The following is a 24,162-nucleotide window of genomic DNA, read 5'->3' on the forward strand; positions in this document are numbered from 1 at the left end:
GGGTCATACACGGAGCCAGTTGCAGTGGATCACCCTGCCGCTAGACTCCCCTCTTCCCCCCGGGAAACCGACCGACCAGAACCGCTCGCCGCAACGACACACTTATGCGACGATCGAGACGGCACCGCCGTTGGCCTTGATCTTCTCCTCGGCGCGGCGCGAGACGTAGCGCGCCTTGACGATGATCGGGTAGGCCGGGAGGCGGCCCTTGGCCAGGACCTTGCCGTAGCCCTGCGAGATGGGGGAACGAAGATGCAGGTCAGGCTCCAGGACTCGACTTTGCAAGCAGCACTCGCCTCGTGCCGAGCGAGGGGAGAGCGCGCCAAGAGGAGAGGGAGAGGGGACGCACGGCAGCGAGGGTGTCGATGACGGGGACGACGGTCGACGAGGCCGTGAGGCCGTCGCGCTGCTCAGCCGGGATGAGGGTCTGCGGGTAGGAGAGGTGTGTCAGGATACGTGATGCTCGGCTCGAGGTGCGCCGCGAGAGAGAGAGAGAGCGAGGACGCACGGCGAGCTTGTCGACGTTGACGACCGGGCGCCAGAGGGCGGCCTTGTTCTGGTGGTAGTGGCGCATGCCGACCTTTCCGAAGTAACCAGGGTGGTACTTGTCAAAGTTGGTGCGGTGGTGGTGCTGACCACCGGCAAGACCACGACCTCCCGGGTGCTTGCGGTGCTTGCCGACACGTCCGTGACCGGCGGAGACGTGCCCCCTGTGCTTGCGCGTGTTCGAGAAGCGGGTCGGCATGATTCTCCTGTGACGGGGAACGGGAGAGGGGGCGAGGAGGAGAGGAGAGAGGGTCAGTGAGGCTGCTCGAGGATGCGAGGCAAGGTGGTGCTGCTGGACGTTCGGCGAGCCCGCCCAAGCTCCTCGACCGGTGCAGCTCTGCCCCACGTCGAACCTCCTGCCGCACCGTCGCCCGTCCGCTGCCCCGCCGTGCACCGCTCGCGGTCGAGCACCGCCGCACGCCGCCGAGCTCGCGACGAGCACGACCCGGTCGCGCGCACGGCGTCGACGCGCTCCCGCAATCGCTGTGCCCGTCCGAGCCTGCCCGCCGTGCCCTGCTCGAGACGCTGTGCGACCCTGGTCAAGCCGCTGTGGGCCGTCGCCGTGGAGCCGAGGTACGACAAGGAGGGCGGGGGACGAGGTTTGCGGCACGAGGGCGGCTCGAGTCGGGGGTGGGCGGGCTCGACTGGGGGGTCGATGCGGGTGTGGTGGCGGCAGGTAGGCGGGCGAGGCGGGCAGAGGGCGAGGACGGACGGGGTGGGTCGAGCGACGACCTTTTTCGGCGACGAGGCGAGGACGAGGAGAGGTCGGGCGAGGGTGGTTTGGGGACGGGAGGGTGGACGGGGGCGACGAGTGTGGACAGGTCGAGGTAGTAGGGGGCGTGGCTAACCTTGGGAAGCAGCGAGCAAGTCCAAAGAGAAGAGAGGGGAGCGTCGGCAGGCGGCGCAGCGCAGCGGGCCCGGCTCAAGTTCGACTTGGGGGCGAGCTACTCTTCCGCCCTTCCCTCTCTCTCCCTCACTCTCACTTGCTACTTCTCCCGAGAGCCGTTCATTCGGCTGCCTCGCTCTTCACCTGCTCCCGCACCACCTCGACTCGCCCTCGCCCTCGCCCTCGCCTCGCATCCTCGACTCGCCTTCGCCCACCTCGACCTCCCACACCTCGCTCGTCAACCCGCACAACAACCCCGCCAGGACTGCAGCAAGCCTGCGCACTACATCCCACGTGAGCACTCGAGTCCCCCTACTTCGACTCTGGACTGCGTCGGTCGCCTCGCCGCCAGTCGTCTTCGAGCACCCCCCTCCCCCCTCCCTCCCCTCCCTTCACATGATGAAAACAGCTGTATACTTTTAATCAATCTGTCAATCCCCCTAGCACGCGCACACCACCCTCTCGAGGGCGTGCAACATGCGGCGGTGACGAAAAAACATGTGCTATAATCTGATCCACCTCGTCGTCGTCCCTCGTCGTCCTCGTCGCGCGCTCGAGCAACCCAGTCCCGCACCTCACGAGCACGAGTCACTGACACGCACTCTTCTCCCCGTCGCACAGAACCCGTCCACCCCTTTGATCGAGTAGAACCAGGGCCCAGCCGCGTCGTCGAGATGAACGCGCCTTCGCGTTACGAGATGTTTGTGCTGGCGGACGGCGAGCCAAAGTGAGCACCTCGCGTTCGCCCTTTGCAATCCATTCGCGTCGAGCCGTCCAGGAGAACCCGCGAGCTGAACTCTCTCGTCGTCGCGCGCACCTCGTCCCCCTCCTCTCGTCCCCTCTGTCTCGCTCGTGTTCTCGCTCGTCATCAAGGGTCACCGTCGACGAGGACACCAAGATCCCGAACGCGGCGACGCTCACGATCAACAAGGAGGACCACACGCTCGCCAACATGTTGCGCTCGTGCGTCCCTCTCTCTCTCCCTCTCCCGCACGGGCCTTCACGAACCTGCGACTGACTCTCGCCCGTCGCCCACAGTCAGCTGCTGCTCCTGCCGTCGGTCATATTTGCGGGCTACAAGGTGCCGCACCCGCTCGAGTCGCGCGTCGTGCTCAAGGTCCAGACGGACGGGTCCAAGACGCCCGTGATTGCGGTCCAGGAGGCCCTCAGTGCCCTCGTCCTCCTCCTCGGCAAGATCAAGGGCCAGTTCAGCCAGGAGGTGCTCAAGCACCGTGCGCTCGACGGCGCCGAGGACCAGTTTGGCGGAGCGGGCGAGGGCTTCTACTGAGCCTGGCGGTTCTCTCTCTCTCTCTCTCTCTCTCGAGTCGTTTGTTCCCCCTTGTTGTAGCGATATAATCAAACGCAGTGGTGCACTCTGCCCGTCCCTGGTCGCCACGAGCAAGTCGAGCTAGGCGATTCCCGGCGGGAACGGGCGAGAGACGGCTCCGAGGGCTCGACCTGCTCTTGTCGACGCGATCGTATCCTCCTGCTCGACCCAGCGACGGCCGCAGCCGCCATGCAGTCGCCTGCCGGCACCGTGCCCGCCACGCCGAGCGCGCCTTTTGCCCCCGCGTCGTCCTCATCGGCCTTGTTGTCGTCCGACCCGCACCACGTCGCCCACGCCGCCCACGCGCAGCAAGCACGCCCGGGCACGAGCACACACGCGATGCAGCAGCACGAGCCGCCACCGCCGTCCGCGACCGCCTTCTTCTCGAGCAACTACGGCGCCGCCGCTCCTCCTCCCGACTCGTCGTCCCTCCCCCTCGCGACCTCGACCCCGCTCCTCGGCGCACCCGGACCTTCCTCCTCCTCGGCCAACTACTCGAACCCGTACGCCCTGTTCGGTACCGCCCAGGGCTCGGCTGGCCCGCCGCCAGGACTCGTCCACCACCACCTCGGAGCCGCACCCGGTCGGGCGCTCGACGTCGTCGGCGGCAGCGGCAGCAGCAGCAACGGCCACAGCACGCCCGTCGCGTACGGCTGCGGCGACAACGGCGACGACGCGTTCGCTGCCGCCGGTCCGGCCTCGGCGCCGCCAGCTCGCGCGGCCAAGGGCAAGGGCAAGGCGCGCGCTCCTCCCGCCGCGACCGCGACCGACACGAACGGCGCGCACGACGCGTCGCAGCAGGCGGGCGTGCGCAAGAGCGGGCGCAAGACGCAGCGCAGCGCGGCGGCGAGGGCTGCCGTCGGCTTGCTCGACGACGATGCCGAGGGCGACGACGTTGTGGGCGAGCAGGGCGACGAGGACGACGTCGACGAGACGATGGGCAGCGGTGGCGGCAGCGGTGGCGGCGGTCACGGAGCAGGGACCGGGTCGTACGCGTCGACGCCGGCGGGCGACTCGCCGCTCGACCCAGGCGCGGCGGCGGCGGCAGGGGCGGGCGCCGTCCTGCAGGAGGCGGCCGCCAACGACGAGGCCGAGCCGCTGTACGTCAACGCCAAGCAGTACCACCGCATCCTCAAGCGGCGCATGGCGCGCGCCCGCCTCGAGGAGATGGGCCGCCTCAGCAGGGAGCGCAAGGTGCGCCTCGCTTTCTCCTCTCTCTCTCTCTCTCCTTTCAGAACGCCGACTGACGCTCTCTGCCCTCTCGCTCGCAGCCCTACCTCCACGAGTCGCGCCACAAGCACGCCATGCGCCGCCCTCGCGGACCCGGTGGCAGGTTCCTCACGCTCGAGGAGCGCGCCATCCTCGAGGCCGGCGGGTCCGTGCCCGGCGTCGAGTGGCCCCCAAAGCCGCTTCCCGGCGACGAGCCGCCGGCGGCGGCGGCCCCGCAGGTGCACGAGTCGGCGCAGGACGAGGTGCAGGTCCAGGAGCAGTCGGCGGGCCCGGCGGCGGGTCTGCCGCTCGTTGTTTGAGGTCGAGCGGCGAGGTGGCAGGAGCAGCAGCCGGACAGGAGGACGCGCTTTGTCGCAGTGTGCGCTTGTTGTGCAGTCGATATACCACCCTGCCCGCTTATCTTTCGGCGCGGTCGTTGAGAGGCGAGCTCGCTCTCTTTCTTTCTCTCTCGCGATCAGGGGCAGGTCACGGTCGTCGAATTGCAGGATCGCGTTGCTAGAGGCGGTCGAGCGAGCTCTGACGAACGTCGCGTCCGCGAGTGGGCGAGTGCGCAGTGCTTCGAAGCGGTCGCTCGCTCGGACCGCCTCGGCGAGTCGGCGCCGTCAAGGCGACGGAGCCGGGTCGATGTCGTGGGGCCGCACAGCTGGTTGATAGTTAAGGAAGTCGAGCGCCGTTCAGCGCACCGAGAAAGCCTGCGAGCGAGGGAACGAGAGCGTGAGTTCCGGAGCGACAGGGACGAGGACGCGAAGCTGGAGCGCACCTGCACGCTCGGGTGGCCATGCTTTGCGTTCAGGCTCATGATCTCGGCAAAGACGTCCTGGGCCGATGGCGGGCTCGGACGAGCGGGCTGAGTCGGCGACGAGGAGCGGTTCGTGCGGGGCGACGACTTGACCGAGTGAGCCTGCATCGCGCGACACAATCAGCTCTGTGCTCGTCGTTCGACGGACGCAAAGAGAGAGAGCTGGCGTGCCTGGACAGAAGGGTGACCGTGACGAGCGTTGAGCGCCGTCACCTCGCGAAAGATGGCCTCGGACGAAGGAGGAGGCGTCGGCGGCGAGGTCGAGCGGCGCGAACTCGAGCGCTTGAACAGCTTGGCCATGAAGGTCGACGTCTGCTTCTCGAGAGAGAGTCCGTCAGTGCGAGGTACAAACAGCGAGTCGAGAGAGGGAGGAGACGGACCTTGGGCGAGGAAGAGCCGCCGACGAGCGCGGTCGACGAGTTGACGGTGTGAAGGGACGCGGCGTCGTTCAGCATGTTGGTATGTGAGGTGGGCGAGTCGAGAGTCGTCGAGAGGGGCAAAGCGAGAGTAGAGGAGCTGTGTAGCTGGCGAGGAGGAAGGAAGGGAGAGAGAGAGCCGGCGTCGTTACGACTACGTCGAGCCGTCTCTCCTCGCGTCGAATCGAGTCGGGTTCTGCTGCAAACGACGAGCGAGTCAGTCGCGAGCGGCTATACTCGTCGCTCGTCGAGTCCTCTGGAGCAACGAGAGGGCGATCGAGCCCGGTTTTGTCGAGTCAGCCCTCGTGTCGAACGTAGTTCGGCATCCCGGCCGAGGCGAGGCGGGCGGGGCGAGGGTCAAAGCGTCGTCGTCGCAGAGCGTTCCCGCTCTCTGGGCGTCTGTAGCTCGTCTCTCTCGGCTGTCTGCGACTGTGTGCGGCACGAGCGAGAGCGGGCAGCGGGCAGCAAGGGACACAGACATGGGCGCACGGAGGACCGTCTCGTGGGGCGACCTTCCTGCGAGCAGCTACCTCGCAACGCTATCGGGCAGGCCATCTTTGCCGTCGAAGCTGCGGCAGGCGGGCGAGCAAGCCCGCGTCGCCAAAGATCGAGAGACTCGGGCAGGACTCGTGCGAAAGTTGCTCTCGTTGCGCCCTCGCAGGCTCTACGGCCAGTACACGCTCCCGCCGAACAGTACCGGGTCGGTCCACCGCCAGAAGCCATAGATGAAGGTGCCGATGCCACCGAGGTAGGTCGCCCAGAGCGCTGCAGAGGAAAAGGCCAACCGTGAGTACGAACCGTTCGCGAATGGCCGACTTGAGCCTGATCGGCTGCGACGACGGCGAGGCAGAGATGAAAGGGTGCGACGCACAGAGTCTCTTCTCAGGCCAGACCTTGAGGGCCCAGGCGAGCTGCGGGACGCCCATGGCGTTGCAGAAGACGTGGGCGAGGAAGGGCGGAACGACGGATCCTGCGAGCGCAAGGAGCAGATGCTGTCAGGACATGGTCTCGACGCTCGACGAGTCGGCCGGACTGAACGTGGGGCGGGAGAGAGAGAGAGAGAGAACTGACCGGTCCGCAGGAAGAGGAAGGTCGCGAACCAGCCAAACAGGGTCGTGTAGACGAACTGGAAGGCTGCGAGACGAGGTGTCCGGTCAATCACGGACCCACAGTAGAACACAGAGAGACGAGAAGCGAGAGCTGGGACGCACTCGACTGCAGCACGCCCTGGATGAGCGCCTTCCTCGTGCGACCGCCGGCGAGGTACGTCTCCCAGGCGTGGTGGACGTGGGCTGCGAGACAAGCGACGGTCAGGATGGCCGACAGACTGAAAGAGAGGTCGAGACGCACCGAGGCCGAACCACAAGGGCGTGACAAAGACGAGCTTGCGCCGGCTCCAGCCGCCGAGGAAAGACGCGGCGACGACGCAGCTCCTGAACGACAGCTCCTCGGTCAAGGGCGCCTGCATGGGGAGCAGAGTCAGATTCTGTTGACGGTGAGCGCAGGACCGAAAAGGGAGATCGAGAGCGCACCAGGATATAGTTGCGCACGCCCTTCCACCCGCCGAACTTGGCCGTCCAGCTGGCCCACGAGCGCCCTCGCGCCTGCCCTGGCAGGTCGCCGTCGAGCGCGAGGATGTACAAGCTGCCGGCAAACAGGCTCGCCGTGAGGCCGAGAGGACAGGCGACGAGGCGGGCGAGGTCGGCCCAGCGAGTCGAGGAGGAGGTGGAGAAGGAGGAGGGGAGGGAGAGGCCGAGGAGCCGGACCGCGGCAGGGATCGCGGCTCGGTAGGACGGGTAGGTGGCAGGTGCCGCGTGCTGGAGGACGGCGGGCAAGGCGGCGCAGGACGCTGCCGACGCGAGCGAGACGGCGACGAGGCGAGCCTTGATGACGGACGGGTGGTTGCGGTCCCGGCGGTCGGGCGCTGCTGCCGAGACGCTGGTGGCGACATCTTGCGGGTCGGCTGGCGCAGGCTGCTGGGCGAGGCTGACCCGGGTCGAGGGGAGGAGGTAGATCGAGCCGAGGTAGGCGGTCGTGAAGGCCGACGAGCACAGGAGCGTCGACGTCGGGCTCAACAGCGGCATGTTGGTCTGCTGGTGGCCGCAGGTGCACGCAAGCGAGAGAGAGAGTGCAGGACGAGAGCGAGGCGAGCGACGACGGAACAAAGGCGCGGGTGCCGGGCGAGCCGGCGACAGGAGAGCTTACGAGAACGGCGACTCGAGCGTCGATCGAGGGGAGTGCTTTACCCCGCGGCAAGAGCGAAGCGTGTGCCTGGCGGCCCTTGCCCGCCGAGGGAATCTCGACTTGGGTGTGCCGCAGCCGCCGTCGTCCTCCTCCTCCTCCTCCTCGTCTTCTCCTCACCTCGTCAACCCCGGCCGAGCAGCTACCGCGACACACCTGCTGTGCGCCACTGCCGAACCAGCACACGCAGCCCAACAGCCTACTGCCCGCCGAGCCCTCGAGCCCCTCCTCCCGCGCCTCCGCGTTCGGTTCGACCTCGACCACACGTCGCCGTCCGCCAGCCTCGCACACACCGCACCCGCGCTCCCACTAGTGCGTCCACCGTCCTCGAACCAGTCTGTCGAGCACCACACTGACCGTGTCGTCCTCCCTGTCCCTCCCGATCGCACCCCCCTTTGCTCCCCCCTCCTCGACCGTCCGCCCGCCCACGACCAAACACCTCGCGCCGATCTCGCCCTCGTCTCCGACCTTGCCCTCGCGTCGCCGCCCCTCGTCCAACGTTCGCCTCGACAGTGGCCTCGCGCGGCGTGTACGACCACCGCCCGCTCGGCGCCGTCGCCCTCAACCCGCCCTCGGTGCCGCCAGGCTCCGCGTCCGGGTCCAACCCGGGTGCCGCCAACTCGGCGGGAGCGCCGCCAGGCCACCCGGCGGCCGCCGCTGCTGCCGCTGCCGCTGCCGCCGCCGCAGCTCACCCGCTCAACGGCCTCATGCACGGCGGTCCGGGAGCGCCGTCGCAGGCCGCGGGCATCCCGTCGGGCCCAGTCGTCGGCGTCGTCGCTCCGCCGCATCCCAACGCGCAGCGGCTCAACGACCTCCTCGAGTTCGTCAAGGCCGAGTTTGAGCAGGTCGCCGGCGAGGGCAGCGTCTTGCGGGCGCAGCGCGAGGAGTACGAGGCCATGAGTGCGTCCTCTTCTCCTCCTTCCCTTCCTCCTCAGCCTCGGCGACAGCATCCTGACGGTCGAGCTGCCGCAACAGTCCACACGCACGCGAGCGAGCTCAACGCGATGCGCGCCATGGTGTACGACCTCGAGCGCAAGTACCACGACGACAAGCGCGTGTACGTCCCCTCAGTCCTCGATCGCACCCTGTCTCTCTCGCTCGGGCCCACACTGACAAGCTCTACCATCGTGCGCAGTCTGCAGGAGGAGAACTCGAGGCTGCAGGAGGAGAACTCGCGCCTGCGGCAACAGCTCGACTCGTCGCGCTCGTCCGTCTCGTCGGCGGGCAACCCGTCCCTGTCGGGCCCGAGCAGTCGCTCCGCCTTTCCGCCCATGATCTCGCCGGCACCCGGTGCGCGCCCCGGGAGCGCAGGCGTGTTTGCGGGGCGCGACGGCGAGCGCGACTTTGCGCAGCCGGGGCCGTACGGCTCGGGCGCCAACGGGAGGGGCGGCGAGCGCGAGGCCGAGCACCCGAACAAGCGCATGCGCACCGACGACGAGGACCGCAGGAAAGGTGCGCCGCAGCTGGTTCCCCTCGCCCTCTGCGTCGTCGTCGTCGCCCGAGGCGGGAGAGACTGACCCTCGTGACCCTGCAGGTGCAGCGTCCATTCCTCCGCCACGCCACGCCCCGGCCGCCATTCCTTATCCGTCCTCTCGCCCTCCTTCGACCGGGCCTCCCGGCGGTCCTCCCCTCCAGCACCCGTCGCCTCTCCCTCCCTCAGCGTCCGCCGTCCCCGCCATCGCCGCCGCCTCGAACGCTCATTCTCGAGCATCGACGCCCGCTCAGCAGCAGCCGCCGCAGTCGCTCAAGGACGACAAGCCTGTCGAGGTGACGAGCTTCGACCCGGACACGGCGCCCAAGGACCTCAAGAAGGAGGGGAGCGACTGGATGACGATGTTCAACCCCAACGTCAAGCGCGTCCTCGACGTCGGCCTCGTCCATACGCTCGTCCACGACTCGTGCGTCCCCCCTTTCTCATCCTTCCCCAAGTCGCCGTGTCGAGAGCTCACCGAGGATCCTCCTTCTCGCGCAGGGTCGTCTGCTGCGTCCGCTTCTCGCCCGACGGCAAGGTCCTCGCGACGGGCTGCAACCGCAACACGACGCTGTACGACACCAAGACGGGCGCCAAGATCGCGTGCGTCTCTCCGTTCCTCCTCCCCTTCCTGCGTCCTGGACCGGCAGAGCCTGACCTCGATTTTCGTCCTCCCGACAGCGTCCTGTTTGACGAGACGGCCGGCGCCAAGACCGACAACTACATCCGCTCGGCCTCGTTCAGCCCCGACGGCAAGTTCCTCGCGACCGGCTCGGAGGACCGCATCGTTCGGGTGCGTCCTGCTCCTCCCGTCACCGCCTCGACCGGTCACCTCGTTCGCCCAGACTAATCCTCCTCGCGTCCTCGCCGTCACAGATCTGGAACCTCGCCCACAAGCGCATCTCGCAGGTCTTCCAGGGCCACAAGAGCGAGATTTACTCGCTCGCGTTCTCGCCCGACGGTCGCCGCCTCGTGTCGGGCTCGGGCGACAAGACGGCCAAGATGTGGGACCTCGAGTCGGGCACCTGCCTGTACACGCTCGCCATCGACGACATTACGATCGCCGAGAACGGCCCTGTCGACGCTGGCGTCACGTCGGTCGTCTTCTCGCCCGACGGCAAGTTCCTCGCCGCCGGCTCGCTCGACACGATGGTGCGCATCTGGGACGCCGAGTCGGGCCAGCTCCTCGACAAGCTCAAGGGCCACCGCGACTCGGTCTACTCGGTCGCGTTCAGCCCCGACGGCAAGTTCCTCGTGTCGGGCTCGCTCGACAAGACGCTCAAGATGTTCGACATCGGCTCGCTCAAGGCGGCGCTCGCTGCGGGCGTCAAGGACGCGCCCGTCGGCGAGGGCGGCAAAACGACCTGCCTAACGACGCTCCAAGGCCACAAGGTGCGTCCTGTCGTCGTGGTCGACCACTTTCCCTTGTCGTCTCGCTCCCTCGAGACCGGTCCTGACTCTCTTTCCTTCCCTCGTCGCCTTCTTTCTCCCCGCCATCCCTTTCTCTCGTCGATACAGGACTACGTGCTCTCGGTCGACATCTCGCCCGACGGCGCCTGGATCGTGTCTGGGTCCAAGGACCGCGGCGTGCAGTTCTGGGACCCCAAGACGGCAAAGGCGCAGTTCATGCTGCAGGGGCACAAGAACTCGGGTGCGTCGACCGGTCTCTCTTTATGTCGAGGCGGCGAGACGGAGCATGCGCTCGCCGATGCGGCCCACACGTCCGAGAAGCTCGGCATCCTGACCTCGGCCTCGTCCCCCCCCCCCTTCCTCCCTCCTCCACTTCTGCGTCCTTGGCTCCCTCGCCGCTCCCCGAAATATCCTTCTCTCGGTCACGTCTTCGCAGTCATCTCCGTCGCCGTCTCGCCGGGACCGCACGGTCTCATCGCCACGGGCTCGGGCGACTGGAGCGCCGTACGTCCTCTCTCTTCTCTCTCGCCCGGCCCATTTTTCCGGCGACTTTTCCTGATGATCTCGATCGTGCAGCGTATCTGGTCGTACGAGCGGATACAGTGAGGGGGCGAGCGGTGCGCGAGGAGGGTCGGCCTTCTCGAGGAGGAGGACGGCGAGGCGAGAGTGGGTCGTTCTCGAGCAGGCCGGGATCCTGCAAGCTGGGCTTTCTGCGCATCGCCTGCTGCTCGGTAAGAGAGAGAGAGAGCCTGTCGATCGTGCACACGGGAGCAAAGACGAGCACGCTCTGATCTCGCCGAAGCGGGGCGAGCCACTCTGCGCTCCGCTCCGCCCTTTCTCGCCCGAGACCTGGCCGCTTCGGCACCGCGTCGACGTTTGGCGATGATGCGCTTGCCCTGCCCAGCGTCAGCCCGAAGCGCGGCAGCCCTCCTTCCGCGCCCGGCGGCCGACCTTCGCTCCCGTGTCACACGGGCTCCGACTCGCATGACGCAAACGATTCGGCTTCGAGCTTGTGGGCGCGCCCGAGGGCACCGTCGACGACGTATCCCCACGTTCTCGTGCTTCCTTGCTCCGCTGGACCTCCCTGCACTCCTCGTTTCTCCAACTCGCGCGCCGCGGAACCTCCTCCCCCGCCTTTTCCGCTTCGCCAGCGACCTCGCTCAACTCGCGCACACGATGCCCGTGACCTTCCACGTTCACGGCGCGCCCGTCGGCTTGACGGCCATCGTCCTAGCCGTCTTCTCGTCCATCGGCGGGTGCGTCCGGCCGACCCTCTCTCCTTGCTCGAACCGGCGAGGTCGGGAAGCTCACCTCTCGCTCGTTCCCTTCCCTCCTCTTCCTACAGATTCCTCTTCGGGTGCGTCCCTACGATCGCTCTACGAGCGTGCACAGCGTGCCAGACCTGACCAAACCCCTCGGCGCGCAGTTATGACACGGGTGCGCCAGCTGCGACGGCGTGAACGTTCGTGGGAGAGGGGAACGACGATTCGCTGACTTGCTCTCTTTGCGCGACACAGGTCAAATCGCCGACTTCCTCGAGATGGTGCGTCCCGCTCGCTCGTCTCGACGGAGCAAGAGTGACGAGCTCACCCGTCGTCATCCTCGCGCAGGACGACTTCAAGTTGCGCTTCGCCCAGTGCACCGAGGCCGGCAATCCCGCGTCGTGCGAGTTCAGCACCGTGCGCTCGGGCTTGATCGTCGCCATGCTGTCGATCGGAACGCTGTTCGGCTCGCTCATCGGCGCAACGTGCGTCGCCTCTCCCTCTCTGCTTCTCGGCCTTCTCAAGGCGAGGTACTCACTCTTGCGCATGCCCTGCAGGCTCGCCGACCGTCTCGGCCGCAAAAAGGCCATCGTCGTCGACAACATGGTCCTCTGCATCGGCATCGTGATCCAGTGCTCGTCCTTCACGGCCTGGGTGCGTCCTCGACCCCTCCCTCGTCTTTCCCCTCGGACCAAGCGCATCACAGCTGACAGCCTCTTCTCGCGCATCCACAGTACCAGTTCATGATCGTACGTCGTCATGGCAGGGTCACTTGGCGCTCGAGACGAGCGCGTGACTGACTCTCAGACTCTCTCGCGCAGGGTCGCATCGTCACCGGCCTGGGCGTCGGCGCTCTCTCGGCTGTCGTTCCTCTTTACCAGTCCGAGACGGCCCCCAAGGAGATTCGCGGCACGTGAGTCGAGCGTTCTCTCTCAAGGTCAGCGGGCGAGAACGACGTCTCGACCTTCCGACGTGAGCTGACTGCTTCTTCTCCCTCTCCCTGCCCTCTAGCCTCGTCGCGACCTACCAGCTCGCCATTACTGCCGGTATCCTCGTCGCCTACTGCATCTCGGTGAGAGGCATTTCTCGCCGTTTGTCGTTTCGAGCAGGGCACTGACCCCCTCTTTCGCGAACAGATCGGAACTCGCTACCTCGACCAAGGCGGCGCCTCATGGCGCATCGTCTGCGGCTTGACGGCACTGTGGTCCCTGATCCTCATGATCGGAATCCTCTTCGCGCCCGAGTCGCCGCGCTGGCTCTTTGGCGAAGGCCGGCCCGAGGAGGCCGAGCGCGCCCTTTGCCGCATCCGAGGCGTTCGCCCCGAGGACAACGACTATACCGTCCGCCAGACCTGCGACGAGATGCAGGCGGCCGTCGACCGCGAGTCGAGGATGGACAAGTTCCGGTGGATCGACTGCTTCAAGCCCAAGGACAAGCTTCTTTACCGCACGGTCCTCCTCATGGTCCTCCAGGCCGGCCAGCAGCTTACCGGCGCCAACTGTACGTTCCTTCTCTCTTCTTCGAGTATGCCTGTTGTCGGATGGGGGCGAGGCGGCGGCAGAGGTGTCGTCGTCCTCCCCGACCTGGTCGTCGACCTGCTCAAGGCCTCGATCCTGACGACGCCTTCCTCGCAGACTTCTTCTACTACGGCACGACGGTCTTCCAATCGGTCGGCAACGTCGACCCGTTCGTCGCCCAAATCATCCTCGGCGCCGTCAAGTGCGTGACCTTCTCAAACTCGTTCCGACGGGTTTCGAGCAGTCCGAGCAGTCCTGACGCCTTGCGCACCCTCACAGCTTTGGCTGCACGTTCATTGGGCTTTACGTCATGGAGCGGTTTGGTCGCCGCATCCCCCTCATCGTTGTGAGTCGCTTTCTTTCGCCGCAACTGTTCGCTCGCGCTCGGCGACAATCCCTGACCTCAGGCTCGACCGTTCGCAGGGTGGCCTGTGGCAGGGCGCATGGCTCATCGTCTACGCGTCGGCGGGTACTGCCAAGAACCCTGAAGGGAACGAGAGCATCGGTACTCGTACGCCCTCCTCTCCCGCTTCCCCAACTCTTGATGCGACGCCTGACTCGTCCTGCCTCCACCGCAACAGTTCTCATCGTCTCGTCGTGCCTCTTCATCCTCGGCTACGCCTCGACGTGCGTCCCGGCCCGACTAGCCCTCTTTCATCTCTATCGTCGCAACTGACCCTCCCACCCCGTCGTCGCAGTTGGGCGCCCGGTATCTGGACCCTCGTTGGCGAGACGCCTCGCAACGATGCACGTGCCAAGACCGGCGCACTCGCGACCGCCTCGAACTGGATCTGGAACTTGTGCGCACGGTCCCTCGCCGACTCTCTCTCTCTCTCTCCCAGACCGAGGCTCACATTCTTGCTCCGACTCGCCCACAGCCTTATCGGCTTCTTCACGCCCTTCATCACTCGCGACATTAACTACTCTTATGGGTGCGTCTCGCCCATTCTGAACCGATCCAAGGACCATCCTGACCTCGTCCGCCCGTCGCAGCTATGTCTTTGCTGGCTGCAACATCGCCGGCGCCATCATCGTCTACTTCTTCCTGTACGAGTCGTCGGGCCTGTCGCTCGAGAACGTCGACATCATGTACAACGACCCGAGCGTCAAGCCGTGGACGTCGCGCAGCTGGGTCCCTCCCGTGCGTGCTCTCTTCCTCGTCTCCTTTCCTCGGTATCTGGCGGCCCGCCTGACGCACTCGTCGTACATCAACAGGGCGCCGACTCGCGTCACGACTACCAGGACGGTCTCAAGGCCGAGCGCAAGACTGTGGCCGAGAAGCCGGCACACCGCGAGCTTGCCGACGAGACCGACGCGCGCTCAAGCGCCGATGGGACCGTCGTCGGCTCGGAGCACCCTGCACACGCCGGTAAGCATGGTCGCAAGGTCAAGGCGTGAACAGCGAGCGCTCGCTCGTCGCGGTAGAGCGTCTTCGGCCGGGACCTTCCCAAATCCGACGAGTTCTCCTTTTGTCGCCCACCTGCGCCCGTATATGATCCCCTCTTGCAATCGCATGTACATAGATCGATCTCGTTCATGGTCCGTTGAGCGAGCGCGAGAGCAAGGGAGAGTGGCAGATTCTCGTCGCACTGCTCGCGTCGAAGTCTTTCGGCAGAGCTCGAGCCCATGTCCTTTGCTGCTCGTTGCTTGCCCTCGCTCGTGGCGCACACAGTCGCAGACAGCCGAGAGAGACGAGCTACACGTGCGCCTGACAGAGCGGGAACGCTCTGCGACGACGACGCTTTGACCCTCGCCCTCTCCTCGGCCGGGATGCCGAACTACGTTCGACACGAGGGCTGACTCGACAAAACCGGGCTCGATCGCCCTCTCGTTGCTCCAGAGGACTCGACGAGCGACGAGTATAGCCGCTCGCGACTGACTCGCTCGTCGTTCGCAGCGGAACCCGACTCGATTCGACGCGAGGAGAGACGGCTCGACGTAGTCGTAACGACGCCGGCTCTCTCTCTCCCTTCCTTCCTCCTCGCCAGCTACACAGCTCCTCTACTCTCGCTTTGCCCCTCTCGACGACTCTCGACTCGCCCACCTCACATACCAACATGCTGAACGACGCCGCGTCCCTTCACACCGTCAACTCGTCGACCGCGCTCGTCGGCGGCTCTTCCTCGCCCAAGGTCCGTCTCCTCCCTCTCTCGACTCGCTACCTGTCCCTCGCACTGACGTACTCTCTCTCAAGAAGCAGACGTCGACCTTCATGGCCAAGCTGTTCAAGCGCTCGCGTTCGCGCCGCTCGACCTCGCCGCCGACGCCTCCTCCTTCGTCCGAGGCCATCTTTCGCGAGGTGATGGCGCTCAACGCTCGTCACGGTCACCCTTCTGTCCAGGCACGCCAGCTCTCTCTCTTTGCGTCCGTCGAACGACGAGCACAGAGCTGATTGTGTCGCGCGATGCAGGCTCACTCGGTCAAGTCGTCGCCCCGCACGAACCGCTCCTCGTCGCCGACTCAGCCCGCTCGTCCGAGCCCGCCATCGGCCCAGGACGTCTTTGCCAAGATCATGAGCCTGAACGCAAAGCATGGCCACCCGAGCGTGCAGGTGCGCTCCAGCTTCGCGTCCTCGTCCCTGTCGCTCCGGAACTCACGCTCTCGTTCCCTCGCTCGCAGGCTTTCTCGGTGCGCTGAACGGCGCTCGACTTCCTTAACTATCAACCAGCTGTGCGGCCCCACGACATCGACCCGGCTCCGTCGCCTTGACGGCGCCGACTCGCCAAGGCGGTCCGAGCGAGCGCTTCATCGACGGCTGCGAGCCGCATTCGCCGAGCGAGACGAGCCACGCGCCTCCGCGAGCCTGTAAAGGCCTTCAGTAGATGCCCTGCACGACGTTTCGAGCCACGAGCAAGCGATCCTGTCCATCGAGCCCGCCTCTTTTGCCCGTGAGAGCGCCGTTCTCGAGACCTCGCACGCGAGCGATTCTCGGCGGACAGCCCTCGTGGTACTCTCGAGTTCGCTCTCTCGCATGCAGAGCGAATCCAAAGCTAGAACGGCAGTGCATTGCGGAAGAATACAAGGACAGACGAATGAGGGGGGTACGACGCTATGTACAGCAGCAGAGAGACAGAGAGAGGAGGGAAAGGACGGAAAGGAGAGCTTGCGAACCCGCTAGTCGCCATCGCCGTCGTCGTCGTCGTCGCCGACGCCGTTGCGCCACTTGGCGAGCTCGACGACGACGTCCCGCAGCTCGTCCATCGTACGCTCGAACTCCTCGAGCGCTCGCCGCTCGAGCTCGCGCAGGTCGCGCAGCTTGGCGGCGCACTTGGTCAGGCGCTGCGTCGCGAGGCGGTGCGTGTCGACGGCGGCCGACGAGGCGTGGACGAGCGACTCGAACGCGTCGATCGACGAGGTGAGGCGCTTGCCGAGGAGGTCGTGCAGGTGGTGGAGGAGGGCGACGACAGGGTGGACGATGGGGCGAAGCAGACGGGCGATCGTGTCCTCGTCTGGGTCGAGCTCGTCGGCGTCGCCCTCGGGGTCGTCGGGCTCGCTCGAGTGGACCGACGCTGGCGGCGTTGGCGGCAGGCTCGCCGGGAGCGCGTCGAGCTCGGCGTCGGCCTCGGCGCCGTCGAGGGGCGGCATGCGGAACGTGCTCGTCAGGCGCGGGCTCGCCTTGTCGATCACGCGCCCGGCGAGGGTCGCGACGAGGTCGTCCTCGATCGTCTGCCACTCGTCGCCGAGCGGGTCGTCGGCCGCCTTGGTGCCCTCGACGACGTCGACCTGGTCAAAGTCGAGGTCGAGGGCGAGCTCCTCGACGAACCCGTAAGGATCGAGCGGGTCGTCGCCGCCCGTGTCGCCTCGCCGCCGGCCCGCCTCGCTGAGGGCGTCCTGGACGCGGCGCCCGCCGCGCACGAGGCGCAGGACCTTGCGGTCGATGGCCGAGACGGCGCGGTCGGCGCCTTGGCGGAAGACGGCGCTGAGCTTTTCGATCCGGCGCGCCTCGCCATGCGCAACCTGGGCGGCGCGGCTGGCGTGCAGGACGGCGAGCTTGGCGCGGGCGACGGTCGAGCGCTGGTCGTCGTGGGCGTGGCGTGCGCGGTCGAGGGCGGCGGCGAGGATGTGGCTCTGCTCGCCCGACTCGTGCAGGACGCGGGCCAACGTCACCAGGGCGCACACGAGGACGCGAGGGCGGAGCGGGCCCTGGCTGGAGGGGAGGGTGGTCCACGGGGCTGGACTGCCGGCTGTGTCGAACTTGAGGCCCTGGAAGCTCAGCGGGAGCTCGTCCATGGCGAGGTCGGACGAGGGCGAGCGAGATCAAGAGGGGGAGCGGCGGGCGGCCGACGTCGACGAGCGGCGCAAAGGTGGGGGCCCGCGTGGCCTCGTCCAACGGGTGTGGACGGCTCGAGGGCTCGAGTGCTTGCGCGTACGAGCGCTGCGACGGGCGAGTCAGGCGGTTGCAGCACACACGCCTCCTGTCAGGCGAGGAAGGGGCCGCCGCAGCAACATTCGCAATGACCCGTTCTCGCTCGCTCCGGTCGGGCCTCGGCAAATCCGCCCACTCGACTCGCTTGACGAGGCTTCATCGTGCGGTCATCTGATCTGCGCAGGCAGAACCCTGCCCGGCGAGAGCGAACGGCCGCAGCAAGACGAGAGAGAGCGCGAGAGCTTTCGCACTGTCTCTCGTGCGGCGACGCAACGCTCGCTGCTCGAATGCGTTGCAGCGCTCAGGGCTCAAGAGAGGAAGAGGGAGCACAGGGGGTATCGACAGACCATGATGGGCGGATTCGGGACCGAGAGAGAGAGGGTGAGGTCGGAAAGACAGGGCCGACAGAGGGAGGGGGAGAAAGCCCTTTTGCCGACACGGTCGCGCGCTCGTCTAGAAGGACTTGTCGTTGACCTGCAGGAAACGAAAGTCAGGACGAGATCCAGGCAGAGCGCGAAAAAGGGGAAGGAAGAGGGGACGTACCGAGTCCTTGAGCTTGCCGAGGAACTGCTGGTAGCTCGGCAGCGTCTCCATGCGGTCCTCGATCAGGCAGCTCAACGCCCACTGCCGCAGCGCCGGCTCGCCGTCCTCCTTGACGATGTACAGGTGCGGGTAGTACGGGCCGCGGCGCTGCTCGCGCACTTTGCCGATGATGGCGTTGACGCGCTGCGAGAACGGGTTGTCGAGGACCGGCAGCGTTCCCTGCGACGCGAGGCGGACGACGTGAGCGAGGGGACGGACACGGAGGAAAGGAGAGAAAGAGGAGCGAGACGCACCTTGCCGCTGCGCAAGTCGGCGTACGAGGGCAGGTCGAACACGTCGAGGATGAGCTGGTTGACGGCGTCGCGACCGACCCAGAGGAAGATGTTCTGGCCGTCCTCGATGAGGAAGAGGCCGTGTCGCTCGAGCCGCTCGGACGTGAGCGGCAGAGGATGCGGGAGGATGACGCCCGACTCGGAGATGGTGCCGCACTGCGAGGCGCGCACGACGAGGTCAGTGTCGGCTCATCACGACGACGAGGAATGGGAGAACGAGTGAGTGAGGGGCCGAGACGTACCTCCTTGGGCATGTTGTGGAGCGAGTAGAAGACGGGGTGCAGGTACGGGATGAGGAGCTGCGACGGCAAGGTCGTGATGAGGGCCTGGGCGTAGGCGCGCACGTCCGACGGGATCATGGTGCTGTGGCGGATACCGGTCTGCGCACGAGGAAGAGAGAAAGTCAGGGACTCGCGTCGTGGAAGGAGAGGAGGAGGAGGAGAGGAAGGGGCGGCGACGACGCACGTTCTTGAGGAGGCCGAGCATGAGGAGCGGGAGGAACTTCATGTTCTCTGCGACGACGAGCTGCGGGCTCGCGCCGCTGCCCGAGCTCGTCATCGTCGCCTTGTACGTGCCGAGGATGTCGACGAGCTTGTTGTGGACGGCGTCGCGCGCGTCCTCGAGCTTGGCCTGGTTGCTGCGCTCGACCGCCTTGTTGGCGAGGAGCGTCGCGAGCGCGACCTGGTCGACCGACGCGTACAACTCCGAGATCGAGCTCGTCGTCGGGAGCGCGAGCGTGACGACGCGGATGCGGCGCTCGCCGTACGCCGTCGTGTGCAGGACGGCCGTCTGGAACACGACGAACGGCGCGCTGATCGGGTCCTCGATCTGGATCTCGATGGCGTAGCTCTGGTCCATCGGGACCGCCGGGAGCGACAGGAGGTCGGTCGAGCGCACGAAGAAGTTGCCGTGGAACGCCGACATGCGGATTCCTGCGCGCGACAAAGAGGTTCGTCGGCGACGAGGTCAGTCGACGGCTCGCTCGTGCGGTCCGAGGGAAGGAGGACGACAGGGGCGCACCTCGAGAAGCCCGGACACGCATGACGGCCTCGAGGCAGATCGGGTCGGCGATGACGGTCCCAAACTCGTGCGCAAACTTGAGGGCGTCCTCGGACCTCGCGGCGTTGAAGCTCGGGTAGTAGTACGTCTGGCCGCCGGTGTAGCGCGGCAGGCCCGACAGGGTGGCGACATCGGTGTAGGCGCTCGAGAAGAGCCACATGTCGACCGAGACCTGCGACCTCGAGCACTCGATCGCGAACGACTTGTACCAGCCCGTCTGCGCCGCGAGCAGGGTTGACTCCTTGCTCGTGCCGAGGATCTTGCTGTCCTCGCGAGGCTTGAGCGCGCCGGGCCCGAGGTTGGGGAGCGACGCCGAGAGGGCGACGACCTTGCCGCCGACGTGCGAGATGAGCTTGAACGCGGCCTGGAGGCCGGCGCCGAGCGCGTTGCCCGTGTTGTGCGTCTCGACAAACATGTCGTTGAGGCGCGACAGGAGGTTCTCGATGCCGGCCTTGGCCTCGACGAGGTTGACGAGGATGTCGTTGGGCTTGGGCAGGAACACGTCGTCGAGGTCACCGACGACGAGCATCGACGGCTCGGCGGCACCCTCGGCGAGCGTAAAGAAGTGCAGGCACGAGTCGACGCCGATGATGGCGATCTTGGTCCGGCTGTCCTCGTTCGGGAGGCGGTCGAGCGACTCGAGGAGGGTGCGCGCCGCCGTCGCCACCATGCCCGACGTGACGGCCGAGTACGACACGTCGATGACGAATACGTAGATCGGCGGTTGCGGTGCGCGGACCATGTACTCGGTCGGCGCGACAAACTCGACGACCGACGAGTTGAGCTCGTGGCGGGCGTACCGGTCGGCCGGCTCGTTCTTCTCCTGGTCCCAGTCGAACAGCTGCGGGACCTCGTTCGACAGGTTGCACATGCAGCACTTCCACCGTTGGCCGCCCTCGATGAAGGTGACGTAGGGGTTGATGTAGGTGCGGCACCGCCGGCAGCGGGCGATGACCGTGTCGGACACGACGGGGACCTCGGGCTGTGGAGGACGCGAGTCAGTCACCGTCGCGACAAGGTGAAAGGAGGGAGGGAGGGAGAGAGAGGGGGCGGGACGCACGTCGCCGGGCTTGAGGCTGCGGTAAGGCGTGAGGACGAGCGCGAGCGGCACCTTGGACTTTTGCAGGAGCGAGTTGGTCGTCGGGACGGCGTTCATCGTCATGCGCTGGTACGACGGGTCGGCGTTGCGGGTCGGCGACTGCGAGAACGAGGCCTGCGAGGGAGAGGAGGGAGGGTTAGTCTTTGCTCGACGGCGGGAACGCGAGGGGCGAGGAGGGGAGGACGACGAAGACGCACGTTGGCCGGAAGGTTGATCTCGGGGGGCTCGACCGTCATGAGCTCGAGCGGGTTGACGGGCGCGTTGATGAGGTTGACGTTGGCGGCGTTGACCATCTTCTGGCCCGTCGCGGGACCGCCGAGGCCCATCTGGCCAAACTGGCTCGTCATGCCCGCCATGGCCGCCGGCTGCCCCTGCCCTTGCCCTTGGCCCGGCTGCTGCCCGTACCCGGCGCCCTGCATGCCCGGCGCGCCGCCCGGCTGCGCGCCGCCCGCCGAGTAAGGGTCCGCGCCGCCGGCTGGGCTGAAGAACTGGCCGTTGGCGCCCGCGCCCGGGTCCTGCGGGCCTACGGGAGCCGCCTGCCCGTACGCCGCTCCCACTGGCGCACCCGGGTGGCCACCCATGGTCGCGGCCGCGCTCGCCGGCGAGTAGAAGGCGCTCTGCGTGTGCGCGTGGCCGCCGGGTGCGGGCCCGCCGCCGCCGTTGGCGCCGAGGTCGCCGGCGAGGTAGGCGGCCGTGTCGCGGGCGTACTGGCGGCGGCCGGGCCTGCGGCTCGGGAGGGCGCCGACCTGGTCGGGCGTGGCGGAAGGCGGCGGCGGGGTCGCGACGGAGCCGGGAGGGGGCGTCGGCTGAGCCATCGGCGCCTGCTGCTGCTGCTGCGGCTGCTGTGCGGCGTAGGCATCTTGTGCTGCCGGACGCTGGGCGGGTGTGGCGCCGGCAAAGGGAGGGATGGGTGGTGGACCGCGGCCGCCGAGACCCGGTGCGCCAGGCGGGCCGTTGCGGTAGGGCGAGACGGGAGGGCCACGTGCGCCGTACGAGTTGGTCTTGACGGGCGAGGTCGAGATCGGGGCCGAGATCGAGGCGTGGACGCCGTGCCGTGCGCCGGGGAAGGGGCGCTGGCCGGGAGGAGGAAGGGGAGCTGAGGCGGGGAAGTTGTACTGCTGCCGACCGGTGGCGTTTTCTGCGAGGGTAGAGAGGGTCAGTACGAATGTCCTGGCCAAGCTCTGGGAGGCGTCGTGGTGCGTGTCGAGCGCGAGCGACAACAAGGAGGGCTGGTCGAGGGGGGTTCACCGGCGAGGGCGCCGCACACAGCCTGACGGCCCGCACGGCGCAGGAGATGCGAGCAGGCTGGCGGGTGCGCTCGAGCTGCACGACGGCGAGCTGCCGACGCGGCTGCGGCGGTTGCTGGCGTGGGGTCGGCGGCCGCCCGTGGAGGCCGAACGAGGGGACGGCGGGCGCGAGGGGCGAGGGAGAGAGGAGGGGAGAGCTCACCGACAAAGAGTGTGCGGCCGACTGCGCCATCCCTGCAGCACACCGGGGGGAGCGAGGGTCAGTGTGAGGGGACGTGGAGGGGGGAGGAGGGGGAGGAGGACGAGAGGGACAACGGGGCGCACCATTCTGCGCGCCAGCCGGGGGGCAAAGGCGGGTGCGGCATGGCCTGGGACGCCATCTTGAGCAGCTTGAGCGAGGACGAGAGGTGACGAGCCTGTCAGTCCGCTCGTCGTCGTCGTCGTCGTCGTCGTCGTCGTCCTCGTCGACTCGCTCTCGTGACGCTCACCTGGGCCGCACATGCTCGCTGCCAGGAGCTCGATCAAGCTGTGCACCCGCTCTCGTGCACCCTGCCCAAACCCGCACAAGCGCAGGTGCCTCTCGACCTCGCCAGCTCCTCCAACAACTCGCCGCCGCTTCCTCTTCTTTGGCGCAGACGCCTTCTCGTGCGACGTCTTCTCGAGCCTCCACTCGGCAAGGGCAGGTACGCACCCGTTCCCCTCGTCGTCACGCTCGTCGAGACCTGTCACTCACCCTCGCCGCCCCGACAGACCTTGTCGACTCGCTCACAGTCGTCGTCCCGCCCGATCAGCGCACGGGCAGGCGCCTCAAGGAGGTCCATCGTCGTCCGTCCCCGTACCTCCTCGACCTGGTGAGCGTTGCACGACCCGTCAGACTGACTTGCTCCTCGTCCGCAGCGCCGCTTCGACTGCTCGCCGAAGAGCTCGGCGTCAATACCATCGCCTTGCCGTCAAGCCTGCTCAAAGGGTGGCAGGCGCGTCCATGTCGACCCTCTCCTCGACCTCGTACCGTCTCGAACTCGCAATTGACGCACCTTTGTCCGCCGCGCTGCGCGCCTCTTCCCCTCAGCCGCCAGATCCTTTCCTCGTTGCCGAGAGCAACGGTCCACCACCCGCCGCCAACGTCCTCCTCACCGCCTCGTTCGGTCACCTCATCCCGACCTCGCTCCTGTCGCTATTCCTCCCCCTGAACGCCCTCAACGTCCACCCGTCCCTCCTCCCTCGCTGGCGCGGCGCCGCCCCGATCCAGCGCGGCATCATCGTCGGCGACGCCGACGGCGTGACGGGCGAGTCGATGGGCGTCACGGTGCAAGAGCTCAGCCGAGGCAAGTTTGACCGCGGCAGGATCCTCGCTCAGCAACCTGTGGTCAGTCCTGCAGCCTCTCGCCCTCTCGTTTGAGCCCTTTCTGGTCACCTCACTGACCTGTGTCCTCCTCATCACCGCAGAACGTTCCGCCACACGCCAACTTTCTCGCGCTCGAGCCCATTCTCGCCCGAGCGGGCGGCGAGCTCCTCGTCTCGGTCCTTCGCACGCTCGAGGCACACCAAGAGCGGGCTCAGCCTCAAGGCGAGGAGCGTGCGTGCCTCGCGCCAAAGCTAGACAAGGGCTGTGCGAGGGTGAACTGGTCGCAGACGAGCGCCGCCGAGGTGTGCCGGCTGCAGCGAGGCGTGGGCCATCAGGTGCGTCTCTCTCTCTCTCTTTCCCTCCCTCAGACCGAGCCCTTTCTTGACTGACACCTTGCCCTCACAGTACCCGCTCTGGACTGCTCTCGCCGACGCACAACTGCAGCTCCGCCTCTCGCATCGCCCGATCCCGCTCCCCGCCGTCCTCGCCGACTCGCCGCCGGGCACCGTCGCGCTCGAACCCACCTCGAAGCAGCTCGTCCTGCGCTGCAGCGACTCGGTCGAGGGCGTCGCGCTCACCGAGGTCAAGAAGGAGGGTGGAAAGTGGGTCGCCGCACGCGACTGGTGGAACGGCGCGAGCGCGGGACGCAAAGGGGCCCAGCTTCAGGTCGTGTAGCGGTGCAACGCTGTCATCCTTTGACGTGACGACTCTTGACGAGGCTGCACGAGAGCTCTCTAGCGTGCCCGACCGAGAGCTCGTCCACGTTGGTCGCCTGTCGGCGTCGTTGTCGAGCGCGAGCGACCGTGCACGAGTCGGCTCGTCCCGACTCGGCCACTGGTCGCTCACTGAAAGAGCGAATGGCAATCCGACTCGCCCCTCTCGCCGAGAAGCGGCTTTGGTAAGCGAGCAGCTTGCCGCGGCGTCGCCTGGTTCGGAGCGCTCTCGTCCGTCAGCTTCTCGCCTCGACAGGGCTCGCTCAGGCCCTCGAGCAGCCAGGCACGGATGCCTGCTGCATCCTCGCGGCCACTTTGGCCCCCTCTGCCACGCCTGGCGCTCCCGTACGACA

The 24,162-nt window shown here is 67.1% G+C and overlaps 11 protein-coding genes across 11 annotated transcripts; 6 read left to right on the forward strand and 5 right to left on the reverse strand.

Annotated features, from left to right (window-relative positions):
- Positions 1-102: 102 nt before the first annotated feature.
- Positions 103-745, reverse strand: RHOBADRAFT_65043 (uncharacterized protein; the record flags this gene model as incomplete). Its single annotated transcript, XM_018418637.1, has 3 exons — positions 103-231; positions 350-427; positions 509-745. The coding sequence occupies 3 exons, from the start codon at positions 743-745 to the stop codon at positions 103-105; spliced, it is 444 nt and encodes a 147-aa protein (XP_018271645.1).
- Positions 746-2,106: 1,361 nt separating this feature from the next.
- On the forward strand, positions 2,107-2,720 carry RHOBADRAFT_14491 (uncharacterized protein; the record flags this gene model as incomplete). The annotated part of the gene is made up of 3 exons (XM_018412205.1): positions 2,107-2,159; positions 2,306-2,395; positions 2,471-2,720. The coding sequence occupies 3 exons, from the start codon at positions 2,107-2,109 to the stop codon at positions 2,718-2,720; spliced, it is 393 nt and encodes a 130-aa protein (XP_018271646.1).
- A 929-nt stretch (positions 2,721-3,649) lies between these two features.
- Positions 3,650-4,387, forward strand: RHOBADRAFT_65044 (uncharacterized protein). The gene is made up of 2 exons (XM_018418638.1): positions 3,650-3,953; positions 4,031-4,387. Exons 1-2 carry the CDS (start codon positions 3,903-3,905, stop codon positions 4,286-4,288), a joined length of 309 nt encoding a protein of 102 aa, XP_018271647.1. The 5' UTR covers positions 3,650-3,902; the 3' UTR covers positions 4,289-4,387.
- A 276-nt stretch (positions 4,388-4,663) lies between these two features.
- Positions 4,664-5,282, reverse strand: RHOBADRAFT_53560 (uncharacterized protein; the record flags this gene model as incomplete). The annotated part of the gene is made up of 4 exons (XM_018416894.1): positions 4,664-4,681; positions 4,750-4,890; positions 4,966-5,100; positions 5,169-5,282. Coding segments are annotated over 4 exons (407 nt in total), but the record flags the coding sequence as incomplete, so codon positions are not given.
- Positions 5,283-5,836: 554 nt separating this feature from the next.
- RHOBADRAFT_53561 (uncharacterized protein) lies at positions 5,837-7,315 on the reverse strand. Its single transcript, XM_018416895.1, has 6 exons — positions 6,737-7,315; positions 6,555-6,666; positions 6,416-6,496; positions 6,276-6,338; positions 6,076-6,174; positions 5,837-5,969 (listed from the first exon to the last, which is right to left on the reverse strand). The coding sequence occupies exons 1-6, from the start codon at positions 7,286-7,288 to the stop codon at positions 5,869-5,871; spliced, it is 1,008 nt and encodes a 335-aa protein (XP_018271649.1). The 5' UTR covers positions 7,289-7,315; the 3' UTR covers positions 5,837-5,868.
- An 837-nt stretch (positions 7,316-8,152) lies between these two features.
- RHOBADRAFT_53562 (uncharacterized protein) lies at positions 8,153-11,048 on the forward strand (the record flags this gene model as incomplete). The annotated part of the gene is made up of 10 exons (XM_018416896.1): positions 8,153-8,345; positions 8,421-8,502; positions 8,581-8,897; positions 8,980-9,343; positions 9,418-9,519; positions 9,598-9,709; positions 9,793-10,308; positions 10,435-10,567; positions 10,763-10,830; positions 10,903-11,048. 10 exons carry the CDS (start codon positions 8,153-8,155, stop codon positions 10,930-10,932), a joined length of 1,917 nt encoding a protein of 638 aa, XP_018271650.1. The 3' UTR covers positions 10,933-11,048.
- A 364-nt stretch (positions 11,049-11,412) lies between these two features.
- Positions 11,413-14,638, forward strand: RHOBADRAFT_66453 (uncharacterized protein). Its single transcript, XM_018418967.1, has 18 exons — positions 11,413-11,582; positions 11,672-11,683; positions 11,753-11,763; positions 11,844-11,869; positions 11,937-12,073; positions 12,146-12,242; positions 12,323-12,337; positions 12,410-12,501; positions 12,600-12,660; positions 12,725-13,088; positions 13,223-13,307; positions 13,385-13,451; positions 13,529-13,616; positions 13,687-13,732; positions 13,804-13,905; positions 13,984-14,037; positions 14,099-14,246; positions 14,321-14,638. The coding sequence occupies exons 1-18, from the start codon at positions 11,503-11,505 to the stop codon at positions 14,501-14,503; spliced, it is 1,668 nt and encodes a 555-aa protein (XP_018271651.1). The 5' UTR covers positions 11,413-11,502; the 3' UTR covers positions 14,504-14,638.
- Positions 14,639-15,123: 485 nt separating this feature from the next.
- RHOBADRAFT_53564 (uncharacterized protein) lies at positions 15,124-15,742 on the forward strand (the record flags this gene model as incomplete). The annotated part of the gene is made up of 4 exons (XM_018416897.1): positions 15,124-15,237; positions 15,306-15,440; positions 15,516-15,656; positions 15,725-15,742. Coding segments are annotated over 4 exons (407 nt in total), but the record flags the coding sequence as incomplete, so codon positions are not given.
- A 349-nt stretch (positions 15,743-16,091) lies between these two features.
- Positions 16,092-17,335, reverse strand: RHOBADRAFT_53565 (uncharacterized protein; the record flags this gene model as incomplete). The annotated part of the gene is made up of 1 exon (XM_018416898.1): positions 16,092-17,335. One exon carries the CDS (start codon positions 17,333-17,335, stop codon positions 16,220-16,222), a length of 1,116 nt encoding a protein of 371 aa, XP_018271653.1. The 3' UTR covers positions 16,092-16,219.
- A 411-nt stretch (positions 17,336-17,746) lies between these two features.
- Positions 17,747-20,899, reverse strand: RHOBADRAFT_26973 (uncharacterized protein). The gene is made up of 8 exons (XM_018412773.1): positions 20,702-20,899; positions 20,466-20,618; positions 19,367-20,387; positions 18,812-19,278; positions 18,589-18,726; positions 18,308-18,502; positions 18,015-18,233; positions 17,747-17,945 (listed from the first exon to the last, which is right to left on the reverse strand). Exons 1-8 carry the CDS (start codon positions 20,858-20,860, stop codon positions 17,925-17,927), a joined length of 2,373 nt encoding a protein of 790 aa, XP_018271654.1. The 5' UTR covers positions 20,861-20,899; the 3' UTR covers positions 17,747-17,924.
- Positions 20,900-22,250: 1,351 nt separating this feature from the next.
- RHOBADRAFT_53567 (uncharacterized protein) lies at positions 22,251-23,799 on the forward strand (the record flags this gene model as incomplete). The annotated part of the gene is made up of 6 exons (XM_018416899.1): positions 22,251-22,434; positions 22,502-22,576; positions 22,649-22,729; positions 22,828-23,114; positions 23,198-23,431; positions 23,502-23,799. 6 exons carry the CDS (start codon positions 22,251-22,253, stop codon positions 23,769-23,771), a joined length of 1,131 nt encoding a protein of 376 aa, XP_018271655.1. The 3' UTR covers positions 23,772-23,799.
- Between the last annotated feature and the right edge of the window lie 363 nt (positions 23,800-24,162).

Source organism: Rhodotorula graminis (genome assembly GCF_001329695.1).
Source record: "Rhodotorula graminis WP1 unplaced genomic scaffold RHOBAscaffold_6, whole genome shotgun sequence".
Lineage (NCBI taxonomy): Eukaryota > Fungi > Basidiomycota > Microbotryomycetes > Sporidiobolales > Sporidiobolaceae > Rhodotorula > Rhodotorula graminis.

Bases quoted from the DNA above. Each gene is read 5' to 3' on its own strand.
- RHOBADRAFT_65044 (XM_018418638.1), top strand. From the start codon at position 3,903: ATGGCGCGCGCCCGCCTCGAGGAGATGGGCCGCCTCAGCAGGGAGCGC. The intron at 3,954-4,030 runs GTGCGCCTCGCT...TCTCGCTCGCAG, and splicing joins GCCTCAGCAGGGAGCGCAAG to CCCTACCTCCACGAGTCGCG.
- RHOBADRAFT_53561 (XM_018416895.1), bottom strand. From the start codon at position 7,288: ATGCCGCTGTTGAGCCCGACGTCGACGCTCCTGTGCTCGTCGGCCTTC. The intron at 6,667-6,736 runs GTGCGCTCTCGA...CTCCCCATGCAG, and splicing joins GCGTGCGCAACTATATCCTG to GCGCCCTTGACCGAGGAGCT. The intron at 6,175-6,275 runs GTCAGTTCTCTC...TTGCGCTCGCAG, and splicing joins CTTCCTCTTCCTGCGGACCG to GATCCGTCGTTCCGCCCTTC.
- RHOBADRAFT_66453 (XM_018418967.1), top strand. From the start codon at position 11,503: ATGCCCGTGACCTTCCACGTTCACGGCGCGCCCGTCGGCTTGACGGCC. The intron at 12,661-12,724 runs GTGAGAGGCATT...TTTCGCGAACAG, and splicing joins TCGTCGCCTACTGCATCTCG to ATCGGAACTCGCTACCTCGA. The intron at 13,906-13,983 runs GTGCGCACGGTC...ACTCGCCCACAG, and splicing joins TCGAACTGGATCTGGAACTT to CCTTATCGGCTTCTTCACGC.
- RHOBADRAFT_26973 (XM_018412773.1), bottom strand. From the start codon at position 20,860: ATGGCGGGCATGACGAGCCAGTTTGGCCAGATGGGCCTCGGCGGTCCC. The intron at 18,503-18,588 runs GTACGTCTCGGC...CGCGCCTCGCAG, and splicing joins TCCACAACATGCCCAAGGAG to TGCGGCACCATCTCCGAGTC. The intron at 18,234-18,307 runs GTGCGTCTCGCT...CTCGCGTCGCAG, and splicing joins CCGACTTGCGCAGCGGCAAG to GGAACGCTGCCGGTCCTCGA.